The sequence below is a fragment of the Mercenaria mercenaria genome, chromosome 16 (assembly GCF_021730395.1).
Source record: "Mercenaria mercenaria strain notata chromosome 16, MADL_Memer_1, whole genome shotgun sequence".
Lineage (NCBI taxonomy): Eukaryota > Metazoa > Mollusca > Bivalvia > Venerida > Veneridae > Mercenaria > Mercenaria mercenaria.
The window spans coordinates 56655009-56675097 of record NC_069376.1 but is presented as its reverse complement, the minus strand read 5'-3'; the positions used below and the strand labels follow the sequence as shown (position 1 = coordinate 56675097).

At 36.1% G+C, this 20089-nt stretch overlaps 1 protein-coding gene across 4 annotated transcripts in view; it reads right to left on the bottom strand.

The window, feature by feature from the left end:
- Positions 1-8109: 8109 nt before the first annotated feature.
- Positions 8110-20089, bottom strand: part of LOC123539859 (nuclear receptor coactivator 2-like) — a 136646-nt gene continuing 124666 nt past the window's right edge. For all 4 annotated transcript variants that reach the window (XM_053527167.1, XM_053527165.1, XM_053527168.1 and 1 more), the window contains 6 exons: positions 18843-19029; positions 16114-16393; positions 14135-14565; positions 13044-13166; positions 10435-10583; positions 8110-9142 (listed from right to left, as the gene is read on the bottom strand). In XM_053527167.1, the coding sequence (XP_053383142.1) occupies positions 9074-9142; positions 10435-10583; positions 13044-13166; positions 14135-14565; positions 16114-16393; positions 18843-19029 (1239 nt within the window). In that variant the 3' untranslated portion in view covers positions 8110-9073. The remainder of the gene's footprint in view (positions 9143-10434; positions 10584-13043; positions 13167-14134; positions 14566-16113; positions 16394-18842; positions 19030-20089) is intronic.

Here is a 20089-nt window from a genome sequence, read left to right as displayed (position 1 = left end):
TTTATTATATACCTCTACCTTTTTGTTTGTTGTTTGGTTATTGAAAGAAGTCTTCAGTTTATCGATAATAAAAATGGACCTAAGTGAAGTTTTTATGTGCGCTATTTATAGAACTGTGTTAGGTCATGCATATCAATGAAAGTAGTCCAGCAGCATACAATACAGAATTTAAAAGGTACAATACGGAATACTTTTTTGCCTGTTCATATTTAATTGTGAAATACAAGCCAATTTTTTAAAAGAATTTATAAATAGTTTTCTAGAGAGAATAAAATAACTTATCCATCCTTAATTTTTGAACAAGGCTTACTTTTAAGTTTGACCCCATGTGTCTTGACCTATTATTGTATTTTATGCACTATTACCTGCTTGGGGGAACAATATCACAAATTTTTGATATCTGATTTACAATTAATGTTACGTCCATATATGTGTGGAGACAGAGGCATGCAAAAAAAGTCATAAAATTTAAACAACAAACATATTCAAAAAAATCTGAGAAACAATTCTCTCAGCAGGGAACACTGTATGGTATGCTGTTGGGTATATAGAGTGATCCCAACCTGTAAATACTGTAAGCATTGTTCAAATTGATGATTCGTAGCACATTTCATCCCCTTTATTTAAAGATATTAGAACAGCCTTATACCCCACTTTGAAAACATTTTAACCCTTACAATGCTGGACACGACTGATTCTACCTTTGTGACCAGTGTAGATCATGATCAGCATGCACATCCGTGCAGTCTGATCATGATCTGCAATGTTCGCTATTCAGCCAGTATCTTTTTGGTAAGCACCCCTTTTACAGTTAATGGTACTGTCCAAATTGGAAGACGGACAAGTTCATTATAGAAATTTAGCAGGGTAAGTGTTAAAAGGCGTGGAAACTAGTATCAATGATTTTTGTGAAGCACCGATGCTCAAACTTTGTCTATGGTTATCAAACAGATCCCAACATTATCTTTTCATCCGATAGTCTCTAACATAAAAACATCTAATAGACTAAAATCACTACTTTATCAAAACAGTGTTTAATTCATTCCACACAGGTCACATTTTAATCATGTGTTCAATATTAAAAGATGTGTCTTTTTAAGACAATTAAAAATTCATAGCTAAAATACTTAAAAATATCCGACAGTCATCAACAACAACTGATCATATAGACATCACTGATGTTCTCCATACTTGGGAGTCACAAAAAATCAAGGCTAAAGTCTAAAAACTGTACTAGAAATACAAAATAGAACAATATTTTGATAAAATTAATGACACATACTGTCGAAGACACACTGATATAGCAACAGGATCAAAAATCATTTCTAGGGGCACATTTTCAAGCAAGCCATTACTTGAAATCACAAACATTTTAAGTATGAAAAAAGTTTTTTGAATAAAAAAAGAAGAGCAGAAGTAAAGTTTCACAAGTTGTGTGATAAAAAGTTCGGAATAAAAATTAACATCTAGGTCTCCAGTTGTTTATAACAGTCTAAGTGAAGATAAAAATTCTACGTAAGTATTAAGTTTAAGGGTTTGTAAAATAAAAAGTAAAATATAAATTTCACATAAATCTTAAGTGTGTTGAGTCTGCCTGGAAATTAGCAGTTAACCTTGTGTGATTAAAAAGTAAAGTTCAAATAGGTGAATTCAGAGATAGAAAAGATCAGTTACACAGACTTAGCTTTGTGCAGTAAGATATGAAGAAGGAAAGTTTACACATACCCAAACTGTGTGTGCAAGGAAATAAAGAAGAAAAGTTCAAACACATCTAAAAGCTTTGTGCATTAAGAACACAAGTCTAAAATTTTTGTGCATTAAGAAGTGAAGAAGTAAAGTCCCCACAGACCAAAAAACAGCTTTGAACAAAGAAGAAATCAAAGATCTAAAATCTTCATCAATTAAGAAGTGAAAAAGCAAAATTTCACAAAATACCTTTGCCAGTTGGCATACATATAAAAGTTGTGAGTAATACAGAGTGAAGGAGATGAGTTTTCATCGGTCTGAAAGCTCTGTGCATTAAAAACTAAAGATGAATTTACATAGGTTTAAAACCTTTGCGTGCTAGGAAGTGAAGAAGAAAATTAAATAAAGTATAAAAGCTTTATGTTTAACCTTCAGCCTGCTGTCGGCAAGTGATTCTGCCTTTGCGACCAGTGCAGACCAAGATCAGCCTGCACATCAGTGCAGTCTGATCATGGTCTGCACTGTTCGCTATTCAGTCAGTAAATTTTCAGTGAACTCCCCTTCAAATAATAAATGGTATTGCCCAAACTGAATGATGGACCAGTCTATTTTAAAAAGCAGGGTAAAGGTTAAAAGAAAATTTTACATCAAGGCTTAAAGCTTTGTGCTCTAAGAAGTGAAGAAAACAAAGTTAACAACATAGAAAAGTAAAGCAACCATCAGTGTTATACAGTGACAGCTCCTCTATCATCATTATTATGTTCTAAAATCAAACAAAAAACTTAACACAACAACCTTTAAAGGGAACATCTGAGGAGAGAAAAACAAATCATTATGGAACTGTTTCTAAAAATAGAACCATGTCATGTGACACAACAAAAACAAAATTGTTCAATAAATGTGAAGTAAGGAAATATTTTACCTCCTCTTTTGTTTTCTAACACATTGTATGTACAAATAACTTCCACTTAAAGCTTATTTACAGCAACTTTCAATCACTTTTTACACAAAATCTGGTGAGATGTTAAAATATCAAGTCCCTGCCTAAACATATCACCTGACATAAACATTTCACCATCAATAACATCTTAGTATTCATAAACACTTAGAATCGGAAATTTCTGACTCTCAGACTAAATAATGCCAAACATAACTAGTATTCAATTTGTCACAACACTGTCTCTAACATATTTATACTGATGTAATTTTACTGTGCTATCTTTAATTGTCCAAGCTGTATTCATGTGAGGTTTCATAACTGTCTGTACTAATTTAACGAATAGGAAATCTACAGTGACCCGTTTGTAAAAATACTGTTATACATATGCCCCCAATGATGGCCTGTCCCCTGATCACTATGACTTTGACCTTCTGACCCAGAACATCGTAAGGTTATCTACTGACCACAGGCAGAAATTAGATTGTCGACTATCAGCCAAAACAGTCTTTTGTCATTTAGCTGAATCCAGTTTCAGCCACAATCTCACTGTGATCTTGACCCTTGACCCGCCAAAAAACCCTATTGGTTACTTTAGTTACCGAGTGGAAAACATTTTTTGTCTCAAAATCAGTGACCTTAGCCTTAGACCTACTGATCCCTAAAACAATAGGAGTCATCTACTGGCCACATGCAATCATCCTGGGATGTTTGATGACTGCAGGCTTAAGGGGGTTCTCAAGTGAGCGGAATGTGTTTTCAGTCTCAAAGTCAGTATGACCTTTACCTCTAACCCACTTACCCCACAAACATAGATATTATCTACTGACCACAGGCAATAACCCTGTAAAGTTTGACAACTATGAGACCAAGCAGTCTCTAGTTATTTATTGGAAACCACAGATAAACCGACAGACCTCCAACAAATCAATATACCCCCTTATGTTTGAATTGGGGCATTAAAAATTAACATAGTCAAAGCCTAAATTTCAGACATAAAACATTAAATATGGGCCCTGATCATCTCGGTGTTTCTTGCCCTATGGAAACAAGTCTTTACGCCTGTATAAAACCTAACATAGCTTTATCAAGACAGTAAAAATTTTGTCCCATTTCTAAACATTCATATTAATTACCCTTAAAATAGAATTTTTCATTTCACTATTCAACAGTTCACCTGAGAAGTAACAAGACTTTTACAGAAATCAGACTGTATATAATTCATTGCTGGCTTTTCTAACAGAAGACACATTTTACAAGCATACTACTCAGGACCTGAATTCAAACTATAAATGAATATTCTTCAGAATCAAGGGTAGCACAACACTAAATTCACAGCTAATTGTTGAAAACAAGCACCAAGGCTTGTGATTAACAAATCAATTTAACCGAAATACCATATAACCCAAAATAAGCACACCCATGCATAAGGGCTATGTATTTTTTCAATAGAAGGTAGAACAAGAGCACTGCCTTGCGGGTGCTGACGCTCATCTGATTTTTTTTGTATAATAGAAATATTGTCCTACCCATGATTTTCTAAGTCTAAAAAGGGCCATCACTCTTGCAAAAAGCAGGATAGAGTTATGTTTCTTGATGTACAGTGTCCACTTATGATGGTGAAAAACTGTTGCAAGTTTTAAAGCAATAGCTTTGATAGTTTATGAGAAAAGTTGACTTAAACATAATATTCAACCAAGAAAATGATTTTTCTAAGTCCAAAAAGGGCAATAATTATTGCAAAAAGCAGGATGGAGTTATGTTGCTTGCTGTACAGGGTCAGCTTATGATGGTGAACAAGAGTTGCAAGTTTTAAAGCAATAGCTTCGATAGTTTAAGAGAAAAAGTTGACCTAAACAAAAAACTTAACCAAGAAATCTGATATTTTCTAAGTCCAAAAGGGGCCATAAATATTGCAAAAAGCAGGATGGAGTTATGTTTCTTGCTGTACAGGGTCAGCTTATGATGGTGAACAGGTGTTGCAAGTTTTAAAGGAATAGCTTTGATAGTTTAGGATAAAAGCTGACCTAAACATAAAACTTAACCAAGAAAACTGATTTTCTAAGTCCAAAAGGGGCAATAATTCTTGCAAAAAGCAAGATGGAGTTATGTTTCTTGATGTACAGGGTCTGCTTATGATGGTGAACAAGTATTCCAAGTTTCAAAGCAATAGCTTTGATAGTTTAGGAGAAAAGTTGACCTAAACGTAAAACTTAACCAAGAAATCTGATATTTTCTAAGTACAAAAGGGGCCATAAATCTTGCAAAAAGCAAGATGGAGTTATGTTTCTTGCTATACAGGGTCAGCTTATGATGGTGAACAAGTATTCCAAGTTTCAAAGCAATAGCTTTGATAGTTTAGGAGAAAAGCTGACCTAAACATAAAACTTAACCAGGCAACGCCGACGCAGACGCCGACGCCGACAACCGCTCAAGTGATGACAATAACTCATCATTTTTTTTCAAAAAATCAGATGAGCTAAAAAGGGACTTATTTCACACTTTAGAGAATACAAATGAAAAGTAATTAAATTTTCAGTAATTAACTTTTTGTGCAGTTTATGTCTATTTTCTTTGATTAGTAAGATTAATAAGGTCAATTTTTGGAATATCTCTTCCAAATATATAGAAGTATAAACCTAAAGACACTTTTGGAGAATTTATTGGAGACAGAGGCCCTTATTTAGGGATATATGGTACAATTCTCACACTTAATACTCCTACAGATCATTTCTCAAGCTTTCAAAACAATTAAGAAGAATATATCTATCTTCAAAATAACAAGGTTCAATATTCATTCATTTCTGTGTTAAATTTACTATATACAAATATAGTCTATAGCTATTTACATATAAACCTGCCGTCAAGAAAGTTCAAAATTGCACTTCATCACTAATGTTGTATAACCAATAAACAACCAGTGAATACATTGTATATATAGGGGAGAAATTATCAGTTAAACATACTGTTGTCTATGAAATCATTAATACTTTTGAGAGACTTATTTTCTTGGATTTTCTAGTTAATTTAATCAACAAAAACTAAATTCAAATGAACAAGTACTATTCCCACTCATTTTAATGGTTAAATGTCAAAATGCATGAATATATATCCCGATGAAACAGCCACTCTGTCCGAAACAATGGAACTCCGTGCCCAGTGATTTAAGGTTTTTTTTTACAGTATTACAAAAAGATCAAGGATTGAACATTAAAAATCCCATAGTTTAGGATTTTTAAAAACGTTTCCTTTTGTAATCTGACAGTTTGTAATGTATGGTTAAATGTGAAAGTAGACCATCTCTTTCCTTATTTGTTTGTGGTCTTGCTCAAAATAGTTTACATTGCTAAGGAAATCCTCTAGCTCTCTGGTTTTATTTACCAGCCTGACTTTATACATGCCTTTCTACAGTGATTTTTTTTGTTTTAACTTCATTCTTCCATCATTTTAAGTCTGAAATAAATTTGAAACAATTCAGCACTTCCAAATTAAGGTACAAAGAATGACACCAACATAATTTGTTAAAAGTATCTTGATTAAATCAGTAAATCCTGTGGGGGTTTTTTTGTCCTGAAATGAATTATCCTTGTTTACCAAAACATTACCTTTTGCTGATTTTACCTAGGAAAGTGTTAACTGCATGATTACATTCACTAAAATCTAAGAACTGGCAGTAAAGACTTAATCTAATAATATGGATACCAATTTTTCTTCAGTCTTTAAAAGGGTGGGACATTTTATGAAAAACAAAACAAAAACTAACTTGAAAATGCAACGCAACTCTATGGTCGTTCCAAATCATTTATGAATACAGAAAATACAAACTGAAACAGTACCAAAGTATTCATTAAAATCCTCATTAACATACTGCTAGGAAGTTTCTATAAATAGTGTTTTTTCTTATTTTTTAATGTATGTTGGTACAAGCTTTCATAAACAATATCTGTATTCACTATTTAGAAGTACTACAGACAAACCTGCAGCATTACAAATGGAAATTATCACTCCCAAAATACAGGAATCCTAGTAATCCTTGTTTCACTCACAAGAGTCTGAAATTCTATCAGTAAGACCATAGAAGTCTATCTTTACAAAAAAATACCCCCTATATATATAAAATAAACACCAGGAATGAAACGTCAAAAACCCAGGGTCCCCTGAAAAAACGCATGGAACACTGGGTGATTGCAATTTAGCGAGTGTGGTGAAGAAATAACACTAAAATACATCTACCACACTCGACAGAATTCAAATCTGGTACACTTTACGAGAGTAATCAGACATTTTCTGAGGTTTTCCGAGATTTTAGCAGTCGCCGAAGCCATTCGCTGACGTCACAACAATAACAACAATTACAGCGCCGGGATAAAATTAGAAAGTAGCAATTCCCGTACTGTCTTACCTTCAAACTACATAACAGACATTTTCATTTTGCTGTATTCATATAAAAAAAGTCATTGTACACCAAGTATCAAATTTTACGACTGAAATTTAGATATTCCGCTGCATCGAAAAATGGATTATCCCAAGAGTAACCTCCCTTTACGGGTTTTCCCAATCAAATTTTATAAATTATCTTTTTATTGCAAAAGGAATCTAGGGGATATTATAGACTGATGTAAACATATAAATATTCGAATACTTATTTACTCGATGTACACATTTTAAAGGATAAAATAATTATTTTATCTTTATCTCAGCGCTGTAATTGTTGTTGTTGTTGTGACGTCAGCGAATGGCTTCGGCGACAGCTGAAAATCTCAGAAAACCTCAGAAAATGTCTGATTACTCTTGTAAAGTGTATCACGTCGCCTCAACGTGAAACTAGTCTATGTGTATCTAGAAATAGAAGCAGATAGACTAGTTTCGCGTTGAGGCCACGATCAGATTTGAATGCTGTCAAGTGTGGTAGGTGTTTTTTAGTGTTATTTCTTCACTACTCTCGCTAAATTGCGATCACCCTGTGTTCCGAGCCTATTTTCAGGGGACCCTGTGTTTTTGACGTTTCATTCCTGGTGTTTATTTTATATATATAGGGGGTATTTTTTTGTAAAGATAGACTTCTATGGTCTTATTGATAGAATTTCAGACTCCTGTGCTTCACTACAGTAAACAGTAAAAAAATACTCTTGGGGTCCTTGAAAGCATATACATGCATCACTGGTCAAACTGCAATATCTTCACCTGATACAGTATCTGAGCAAGACACATAACACCCTGCTTCAAGCAACAGTCACATGACACCATGCTTCAAGCAACTGTCACATGACACCATGCTTCAAGCAACTGTCACCTGACACCCTGCTTCAAGCAACTGTCACCTGACACCCTGCTTCAAGCAACTGTCACATGACACCCTGCTTCAAGCAACTGTCACATGACACCCTCCTTCAAGCAACTGTCAAATGACACCCTCCTTCAAGCAAACTGTAACAAAAACATTCATGTCAAATGCATGAAAAAATTCTTCTAAAGTAACAGAACAATATACTTGAAGTCACTTTAAATCAAATGTGAGAAATTTTGTCACACACAAAAAAAATGTTGACTCTCACGGAGAGATCATTTTTTTCTGTGTAAAGATACATATCTGAGATCAAAATATACTTAAAAATAAACAATAATCAGAATTGTGGCACAGCGATTTAAATTCAAATGTTTCACAAGAAGGTTAGCTCCAGTCTACTTTGAAGTTGAAGCTTCTGTTTTCTACAGTTTATTTACTGTAGTCATAATCTTTAAAAGATTTTGTTGTTAAAAACCCGTACATTATCAGAAATTATTCCCAGACGTCTTTACTTCACATCCATTCAATGGTGTTGCCATAGCAACTGATCCATTAGTTCTTTTCCGAAATATCACAGCTGTTTGAAAAGCACTTGTAGCAATAAAAAAGTTGCTTTTAACAGAAAAAATCATCGAGCATTTTGTCTAAATCACATTCCAGTTCTATCACTAATGTCCCCGTAACTTCATTTATAACAGTTTTTTGAAGACAAACAATCATTCCCTGACTTCACACTAGTATTTCATAATTTAGCACATATTTTAACAATATCTAATACTTTTGTAAACACTTATTGCCTTTGTCTACACACTTTGTAGTCCAGCAATATACCCGAGATATTCCAATTGAGCACTGTATGTGACTTCTCTGTTGAAGAGTCTGTTGAATGTTCCTCTCTGTAAAGAGCTTCAGTACCTCCTTTGAAGAGTACACTTCATTCTTAAAATGAGGCACAAGAGTTAACTCCCTCTTCATAAGCAAAGAGTAAAAGTTGTAGAATACTAACTTCCTTTTGAACTGAGGAACCAATTACCTTCCCTTATCAACTTCTACTGTAACAGCAATAAAATATTAACTCTTCTCTGAAATGGAATTCAATTCCACTTTTGATGAACGAAGAAAGTGTAAAAAGATTATTTACATCACTAAGCAATAAGCCATCATCAATCTGATAGTAACTGCTGTAACAAACTGTCCTTCTGATTGGCTGGCTTGATTTCTTCTATCGGAGTCTAAAAAACATAACATATCGTTCATTTAGATTTTGAAGTAATGACTGATTTCAACAAGAGCACCGCCTACAGGTGCCATCTCTTGTCATGTAAGAAAAGAATTACAGTTCAGAATTACTAAGTACAAAAAGGCCATAATTCTAACAAAATGCAGGTAAGAGTTATGAATCTTGGTCTACTTACTCATCTAATGATGATAAACAAGTGTGCAAAGTTTCAAAGCTGTAGCTGTTACAGTTTTTGAGAAAAAGGGGACCTTAACAAAAAATTTAACCAAGAAAGTCAAATTTTCTAAGTACAAAAAGGGCCCTAATTCTGACAAAATGCTTACCAGAGTTATGGTTCTTAGCCTACATAGTCAGCCAATGACAGATGATGAATAAGTGTGCAAAGTTTCAAAGCTGTAGCTCTTATAGCTTATAAGAAGGGTGGACCTAAACAAAAATTTTAACCAATGCCGACGCCAACGATAAGTGACGACAATACCTCATAAGATTTTTTTCAAAAATCAGACAAGCTAAAAATCATCCGACCAGAACATGAAGAAAATATGCCCATCTCCTCTTGCTAGTAAAGCTTCCTGTTTAGTGTCACTAAATTCCAACCAGTGGTTGCTGAGAAATATTAATTGTACTATGTTGTATACTACTGTTGAATAATCAAAGGGAATTAACTCCGTGAAAAATCATCCGACAGGAACACGAAGATATTTAAATATGCCCATCTCCTCTTGATAGTGAAGCTTCCCATGAAGTTTTGCTAAATTTCAAACTGTGGTTCATGAGAAATACTACGGACAAGAATTGCCAAATACATGCTTCCCCTTGAGGGAGCATAACAACACTGAAATAAAGTATGAGACTTTTTTTACAGCCACCACGAAGCACTAACAATTGCTGTTGTGATAGTTAATAAAATTTGTAAGAAGATCCTTTGGAAGCATTGAAACCGATAGACAGCAGGGGCAAAATATTTAAAGTAATCAAGCTTTAGCACTCAGCCCTAAACTTAAAAAGTTTGAAACTTTATAAGAGCTGCGCCATGAGAAAACCAACATAGTGCGTTTGCGACCAGCATGGATCCACACCAGCCTGCGCATCTGTGCAGTCTGGTCAGGATCCATGCTGTACGCTAAAGGTTTCTCCAATTGCAATAGGCTTTGAAATGGAACAGCATGGATCTTGACCAGACTGCGCAGATGCGCAGGCTGGTCTGGATCCATGCTGGTCTCAAATGCACTATGCTGGTTTTCACGTGGCGCGGCTCAATTATAAGATAACAAAGAAACAAACCCTGGGTTTATTCTGTACTATATTCACTGATGACTGAGGTTCCGTATAGGCAGGCGCACTTGTATCAGCGGAGGCTGAAGTCGGTCTTCCTTTACCTTGTGATGTTAACTGCTTACGGAATAAATTTGTAGCTTTGCTATCTGGATCTTCTGTAATACAAGTATGGTATCATATATAATATTGCCAATTGTAAGTTTTTTTTATAAATGGGAAAGTATTAAGTTTGAAACAGATGCATGGAGTGATTTCAAAGCCAAGAAAACATGATTAAACACCATTCACCGGAAATTCTAAGAAAAAGAAAGCATACTTTTAGAAACATTAGTGTGTATGAACAATGTCATATACATGTATGATGTGGATGATGAGGAGGAACTATTATTAAATTATGATGCAAAAACATAGTAAATTCAGACATCTTAGCAGAAACTGACCTTGTCAAATAAGTTTTAGATGATAATAAGAAACTAATAATTGAGCCGCACCATGAGAAGACCAACAAAGTGCATTTGCGACCAGCATGGATCCAGACCAGTCTGTGCATCCACACAGTCTAGTCAGGATCCATGCTGGCCGCTTTCAAAGCCTATTGCAATTAGAGAAACCTTTAGCGAACAGCATGATCCTGATCAGACTGCATGGATGCACAGGCTGGTCTGGATCCATGCTGTTCGCAAATGCACTATGTTGGTTTTCTCATGGTGCAGCTCAAGTAAGTCTGAAGCAATTCCAAAGATTAAAGTTGAGCTAAATATGTAATTCTCCTAACCTCTCAAAAAATTCCCAACATTTCAAGCTAAAAACAACTAAAACCTTTAGCCTGCTGGCGGCAAGTGATTTTGCCTTTGCAACTAGTGCAGTCCAAGATCAGCCTGCACTTCCATGCAGACTTATCATGGTCTGCACTGTTTGCTATTCAGCTAGTCAGTTTTCAGTGTACACCCTTTTGAAAAACTAGAAAATGCTTTTGTAAAAAAGCGCATGTCTCCCCCAATGCAAAGTCCTATAGGCAAGAAGTCAATAGGGGTCAGGAGCAAAAATCAAAGAGACACTGATGGTTGGCTGCAATAGGGATCATCTACTTGGCATGTCCAGTCATCCCGCTAAATTCAACACTCTTGGCCTAGTGGTTCTCAAGTCACTGTTCAGGCTCCTGTGACCTTGACCTTTGATCAAGTGAACTCAATATAAATAGGGGTCATCTACTCTGCATGTCCAATCATCCTATTAAGTTTCAACATTGTAGGTCAAGTGGTTCTCAAGTTATTTCCAAAAAATGATTTTACATGAACAGGCCACTGTGACCTTGACCTTTAACAGACTGACCCCAAAATCAATAGGGGTCATCTACTCTGCATGTTCAATCATCCTATGAAGTTTCAACATTCTGGGTCAAGTGGTTCTCAAGTTATTGATCAGAACTGGCTATCAATGTTCAGGCCTCTGTGACCTTGACCTTTAATGGAGTGGCCCCAAAAACAATAGGGGTCATTTACTCTGCATGAACAATCATCCTATGAAGTTTTAACATTCTGGGTCGAGAGGTTCTCAAGTTATTGATTGGAAATGGTTTTCCATGTTCAGGCCCCTGTGGCCTTGACCTTTAACAGAGTGATCCTAAAATCGTTAGGGGTCATCTACTCTGCATGACCAATCATCCTATGAAGTTTCATCATTCTGGGTCAAGTGGTTCTCAAGTTACTGACCGGAAATGGTTTTCAATGTTCGGGCCCCTGTGACCTTGACCTTTCACAGAGTGACCCAAAAATCATTAGGGGTCATCTACTCTGCATGACCAATCACCCTATTTAGTTTCAACATTCGGGGTCAAGTGGTTCTCAAGTTATTGACCGGAAATGGTTTTCAATGTTCAGGCCCCTGTGACCTTGACCTTTGATGGAGTTACCCCAAAATCAATAGGGGTCAATTACTCTTTATGACCAATCATCCTATGAAGTTTCAACATTCTGGGTCAAGTGGTTCTCTAGTTATTGATTGGAAATGGTTTTCAATGTTCAGGCCCCTGTGACCTTGACCTTTGACGGAGTGACCCAAAATCAATAGGGGTCATCTACTCTTCATGACCAATCATCCTATGAAGTTTCAACATTCTGGGTCAAGTGGTTCTCTAGTTATTGATCGGAAATGGTTTTCAATGTTCAGGCCCCTGTGACCTTGACCTTTGACGGAGTGACCCCAAAATCAATAGGGGTCGTCTAATCTTCATGACCAATCATCCTATGAAGTTTCAACATTCTGGGTCAAGTGGTTCTCTAGTTATTGATCGGAAATGATTTTCAATGTTCAGGCCCCTGTGACCTTGACCTTTGACGGAGTGACCCCAAAAACAATAGCGGACGTCTACTCCAGCAGCCCTACAACCCTATGAAGTTTGAAGGTTCTAGGTCAAATGGTTCTCCAATTATTGCTCGGAAATGAAGTGTGACGTACGGACGGACGGACGGAAGGACGGACGGACAGACGGACGGACGGACAGGGCAAAAACAATATGTCTCCTGGGGGAGACATAATAAGTGCTCCTGCCCAAATTGAATGATGGACCAGTCCATTTTAGAAATTTAGCAGGGTAAAGGTTAAGCATAAACTACCTGAATTGGCAAGCTGCTGAAATTTCACATATCTACTTTTAGCTTCTTCACGTTTCTTTGGCACAATCACCTCCTCTTTATACTCAGGTAGATTGATCCCGTGATCCTGCGACATCTCATTTACTGAAATCAGTCAACAAGTGTTTGCTGTTTGAACAAATTCATAACGTTCAAAAACAGTTGTTATAAAGCAACTTGCTCCAAGTTGTTCAGCAAAAAAATGGAATCTAAAACTGGTTTGTTGCTGAAATAGCCTTTGGTATAAACTTACTACAGTACTGTATTTGTGCGAAGTATCTCAGAAAAGTACAAAAGCAATGATCCAAAGTTTAACATTCTAAAGATGCTTTTGAAAACACTGCACAAGTACAGCAAGTTTTTACTACCCATCTCTACTTCCATTCTATTCTCAATCTTATGTACATATGTTACATTCAATTCTGAAATTAATTCATTTTTCACTATAATCAAGAGCCATTATTTTTAAAACCATACCCTCAGCTAGGGTTCTTTAACTGGATTTTTTTCACACACTGTCTTAGTCTTTTGAAAAACATAAAGAAGAGTGAACAATCCCGATATGAGCCGCGCCATGAGAAAACCAACATAGGGGCTTTGCGACCAGCATGGATCCAGACCAGCCTGCGCGTCCGTGCAGTCTGGTCAGGATCCATGCTGTTCGCTAACAGTTTCTCCAATTGCAATAGGCTTTGAAAGCGAACAGCATGGATCCTGACCAGACTGCGCAGGCTGGTCTGGATCCACGCTGGTCGCAAAGCCACTATGTTGGTTTTCTCATGGCGCAGCTCATATATGTGATTAGTCCTTTATACTATTGTGGCTCAAATCTTGTACTGTTTCAGATTTAACAACAGAAATATTTTGAAAGTTAACATTTGCAAACAGATTTTTGAATGCCATACAAAGCTGAACATTTATGTTCATCAACTTCAGAATAAATCAGTGAAATTAAAGTGGCCCGACTCCACATGTATGTGACAGTAACAAAATATTCAAGTCTAGATAGCAAAATCAAATAACTGACTAGAGGGTGAGCATTAGTTGGGAACCTTTCCCAAGATAATACTTACTTTGTTCTAGAATATCAAAGGGTAACTCAGACATTGCATCATGCTCGACAGACTGCTGATGTTGTGGTGGCTGTTGCTGCTGCTGTTGCTGCTGCGGCTGTTGATGATGAGTCGGTGACATGAACTGCTGAGACTGTTGGGCAGCCATCACTTGACTTTGAAGGGAATTATGACCCTGCATGGCAGTCTGATTTTGCAAGAAGTTTTGATTTTGTAATGAACTTTGACCCTGAAGGCTATTTTGGAGTGAACTTTGACCTTGAAGACTGTTTTGGAGGGAACTTTGGCCCTGAAGACTGTTTTGGAGCGAACTTTGACCTTGAAGACTGTTTTGAGATCTCGCATTACAAAAGTTGCGCAATTCTTCCTTGATTGTCTTGGACGGACCTGGTGTGTTAACACTCAATGGCACATCTAATGGCTTTTTACTACTGTTAAATAAAACAAGCACTTTAATCATATCAATATATTTATACCACATAATATTAACTAGCAATTTTTTTTAATCAGCTGAATATATGAATTGATATATGAAGAAGAGCTGTCTAATGACAGCAGGCTCGACTACTTGAAACCATTCCACACAACCTAAGTTCCAAAATCTCTAACAAAATTTTCTTCTTAAAATGTTGCAAACTGTAACCTGGCATAGACTGTCATTTCATGATGACTATTAAAGGCCGATAAAGTGTTTACAAGAATTTACCACAACAGTTCCCAAGAAATCTGCTTGCATGGAAAACTAAACAGGGGCATAAATATGCAAAAATGTTCGCCAGAGTTTCGAAACCAAGGCAGTGTTTTTTTCCCCCACTGATTTGGGCATTGGGCAGGGGCCTTTACAATTGGGGAAAATGCCTCGTAAAACATCTAAATTGGGAATTGTCAAAAAAGTCATATTTTTAATAAAAGTGCTACATTTAAGAAAAGATGATCGTAAATGCCACAACATGTTTCAAATGTTGAAGGTTTCATAGCTACAGTCTTGGTGGGAATTTAAGCTTTGAAATTGTGTAATATTGTACCATTTGCAATTGGGATTTTGGCCGAATTTCAGCCCCAAATTGGCCAAAAAAAAAAAAAAACAATGTAAGGTCATCTCATGTGAAAGAAGTGTGTAGAATTTGCAAACATTTTGTAAACCTGCTAATATACAAAATCATTCACAAAATTTATAGGTTAAAAAGGGGAATGGTTTTGACAAAATGAAAGACATGTCACCTTATGATATCAAAGACTTGTGAGGAGTTTAACAATATTCTGTCCATTAGCTTCTGAAAAAGCTTTTTAAAATAAAAGCTAGAGTTATGCTGTATTCCTGTGAGGTCATCTTATAATTCCAATGATTTGCATGGTCTTTGAAGCATTCTGCCATTTACTTTCTGAGAAACATGCTTAATAATCAAAATTTCTAAACAATTTTTACAGAATAAATGCAAGAGTTATCTAACTTGTCCTGTGAAGACATCAGACATATGTGAAGTTTGAAAGCATTCTATGACGTAGTTTCAGAGAAAGCTGCTCAGATGCAAACTATTTATGACACAGATGTCGGCAAAAGGATGACAATTAGCAGGGTTAATGCAAAAAGAAACCATAATCTTCTTTAATTTTCAGCACTTCGTACCTTTTTTGCATTTACCCTGCGAATTAATCTACTAATTCAAACAGTCATGCTTAAAAAGTGGCTGAAAATGTGGAAAAAAATCTGGTAACACAACAGTAACTGAAATTTATCATGGAAATTAGGACGACATATGTCACAGGGAACAGTCGTATGGTTACTATACCTATAACAGTAATTTATTACATTGTAAGATAATTATGAATGTACATGAGAGAAAGTCATTTAAAATATCATCAAATACATAACCAAAATGTAACGCAAGTTTGCTATAAACATGATTAAATGCAGTATGAAAACACAACCGACAATCTTTAACCAAACCCAGCTTAAATCCTTCTATTACAGTACATACCTATCAAACAAACTATTCAGGTCTATGTCCATGTTATGAGCATTCAGCCCCATCTGACCTTGACCTTGATTCTGGGAGTACTGAGGCGATGGCAGAGAACTCGGCTGGGATGTCATACTGCCCTGTCCAAATGCTGTGCCCATTCCTCCTTGACTGTAGGAGGGGCTCACCTGCTGTGGACCTCTCATCGAATTTGGAGATACATTATGAGGTGATATTAGTAAAGGATCAGAGTTTGGACCAAAAGGACTCTGTGATGCTCTAGGTGAACCTCCACGACCTGTAATAATTCATTAAAACGTTAAATTTCTATACCTGACTCAGATAAATATATTAAGTTTACACAGAATTTACAATTTTTGTATTCTAAATATCTTTTAACTCTATTAAGTTCCATATTCATTGTCCTTGATATTTTGACATAACAACTGCAACTCTTTTTGTTGTTACTAAACTCATAGAAAATATCACATCAATGAATCTTCCTGTCTGCCCCTACCAAATTTCCATTTCTGTTAAATCTTACCACAATCTAAGCTAACAGAGCACAATTAAAATATAACATTTTCAAGTTTAATACAGGCCAAGGGCACTTTTTTTCCTATGATGCTAATTGCAGACAGGGAGCTGTCTTCTGTGCATGTCCGGAACTGATCATCAATTGGAACACATGGCAAAAATACGCAAATTATTGCATGTCAGCATGCATTTAGTGTATAATATACTGACTAAAGGTTAGGATTAGTATTACCATGGTTACAAAATATATACATTAATGAGACTTCTTATTCAAATCACTTAAATCCAGTATATACCCGAGTCTGTAATTTATCACAGGCACTAAAGGTCTGCAGTAAGTCACAGTCCTTTTTTCCTTCATTATTACAAAAATTTGAATTAATATACATTTCTTGCATAAACTAGAGCTATCACTAAAGGTGATGAATGTACCCCCCCCCCCCCCCCCCGGCATGCACTGACACAGTACATTGCAATTTGACGCACACAAGATTGCATAATTACGTGGACTATGTATATAGACTGTATGTATACAGTAAAGTAACAAAAAACAAAGTCCCATAACTATGCAGAATATTTATCTAAAAGAATGTAACATGCACCATGCACAACTAGGGTTGGTACTGATCACTTGTGTGAAGTTTCATTAAATTGTGTGTAAGGGTTTGGTAGATTAGGCATGCACAAGATTGCATATGCAGACTGTATGTACATAGTATGTTAACAAGAAACAAAGTCCCATAACTCTGCAATTTTTGTCGCTGAAAGAACCTAACATGCCCCATGCACAACTACTGTTGATACTGATCACTTGTGTGAAGTTTCATTAAATTGTGTCCAGGGGATCAGGAGAGATGGTGCGCACAAGATTGTGTCTATGTATATAGTACAGTAACAAAAAAACAAAGTCCCATAACTCTGCAAATTTTTTTTCTGAAAGAACCTAAAATGCCCCATGCACAACTATTGTTGTTACTGATCACTTGTGTGAAGTTTCATTAAATTGTGTCAAGGGGATCAGGAGAGATGGTGCGCACAAGATTGTGTCTATGTATATAGTATAGTAACAAAAAAACAAAGTCCCATAACTCTGCAAATTTTTTTTCTAAAAGAATCTAACATGCCCCATGCACAACTACTGTTGGTACTGATCACTTGTGTGAAGTTTCATTAAATTGTGTCAAGGGGATGAGGAGAGATGGTGCGCACAAGATTGTGTCTATGTATATAGTATAGTAACAAAAAAACAAAGTCCCATAACTCTGCAAATTTTTTTTCTAAAAGAACCTAACATGCCCCATGCACAACTACTGTTGGTACTGATCACTTGTGTGAAGTTTCATTAAATTCTGTCAAGGGGATAAGGAGAGATGGAGCGCACAAGATTGCGTCTACGGACAGACGGACAGACAGACAACCTGAAACCAGTATACCCCCCCTTACAACTTTGTTGTCAGGGGGTACAATTATTTACCCTTCTTTGACTGGATAAAACTAGCATAATTCAGTCCTTGATCCAAGTTAGAACTGATACTAAAAACCAGTCTCAAAACTCAAAAGTCTGATTCAATGGTTGTATCTGGGCACAGTAAAAAATTGACCAATGTCAAGGCTGCATTCTGTGCCTGGTCTCTCATCTACATTTTACAACCTTACAATCATGGTGCCTCATGAAATTGTAATATTGTGGTTCAAATGAAGTTTCAAATTTCAACCTTATTTTATAGGCAAGAAATAAACAAACAAATAAACAGAATAATTTTTGTTGTTGCTGTTTGATTTTATGTAACACCTACACAACTTGAGGTCATACAGTGACTCCGCATTTGGTGCTGGAAGAAGACCTCAGGTGTCTCTTTGTGCATTGTTTTTCAGGCACTATCAGGTACCTTGGTAGAACCACTGACCTTCTGTAAGTCAGCTATGTGGCTTCCTCACATGAATCAAATAAACTAAATGAACAAAATACTGTGAAATCATTAATATTCGTGGGGGACTAATTTTTGTGTATTTCGTGGTTGAGTCAATCTAACCCCAACAAACAAGTAAAGTTCCCATTCATTTTATGTTCAAAAGTTGAAATCCACGAATTCATATCCCCATGAAATTGCCGTTTTGACCAAAACCACGAAATTTCATGCCCACAAAATAAAATGATTTTACAGTATATTATTATCATGAATTTTCAGACAGAATACTTTATGTCATACTTAGTTGTCTCTGTAGTTGTCCACCTCTGTTTTGCTGATACAACTGTTGTTGTTGCTGGGAGTAGAGATTTCCTAACTGCTGGTTCCCACTATACTGGCCATCATTAAACGGGAACCGTTGTGGAGGTGATGCCTGCAGAGTACCGCCAGACAGGGATCGGTGTCTGTTACTGTACTGTGCAGTTCCCTGCAATTTTTAACAAAAAGTTGCTTCAATATTTCTCAAAAAATTCTCATTTAAATAACATGCTACATATTGGTATCAATTAAAGTATGGACAATAGCTTGCCTTTTAGTGGCTTACCTGACTTATTTAGAACTCTTTTGTATGCTGTGCATGTTGTCTGCAGTGAAATACTGATAAACTCAAACAAAGTAACTCAAAGAACATCAATAAACCATTATTATCATGTTTGAATAATCATAGCATTTTACAAGAATCACTTTGTGCCATTGATTTTCATTTAACGGTAATGACAACTTGTTTTTTAGATGTACACTTAGCAAAGAAGAGGGCCATAATGGCCCTATACCGCTCACCTGTTATCATTGCACTTAAGGACAAGAAGTTGAAGAAATTTAACCAAAAAGAAAAATAAAATCAAGTGACCCCTGGGGCGGGGTCAATTTTGACCCCAGGTGTCAAGATTTAAATAAATTTGTAGAGGTCCACTAGGCAATGCTACATGTGAAATATCTAAGCTCTAGCTCTTCTGGTTTATTTTTAGAATTTTTTTGAAGATTTTCCTATGTAAAATCAAGTGACCCCTGGGGCGGGGTCAATTTTGACCCCAGGGGTCATGATTTGAACACATTTTGTAGAGGTTCACTAGGCAATGCTACATGTGAAATATCTAAGCTCTAGGCCTTCTGGTTTATTTTTAGAAAATTTTGAAGATTTTTCTATGTACAATCAAGTAACCCCGTGGGGCGGGGTCAATTTTACCCCGGAGGTCATGATTTGAACAAATTTTGTAGAAGTCTACTAGGCAATGCTACAAGTCAAATATCTAAGATCTAGGCCTTCTGGTTTATTTTTAGAAAATTTTTGAAGATTTTCCTGTGTAAAATCAAGTGACCCCTGGGGCGGGATCATGATTTGAACAAATTTTGTAGAGGTCCACTAGGCAATGCTACATGTGAAATATCTAAGTTCTAGGCCTTCTGGTTTATTTTTAGAAAATTTTTGAAGATTTTCCTATGTAAAATAAAGTGACCCATGGGGCGAGGTCAATTTTGACCCCGGG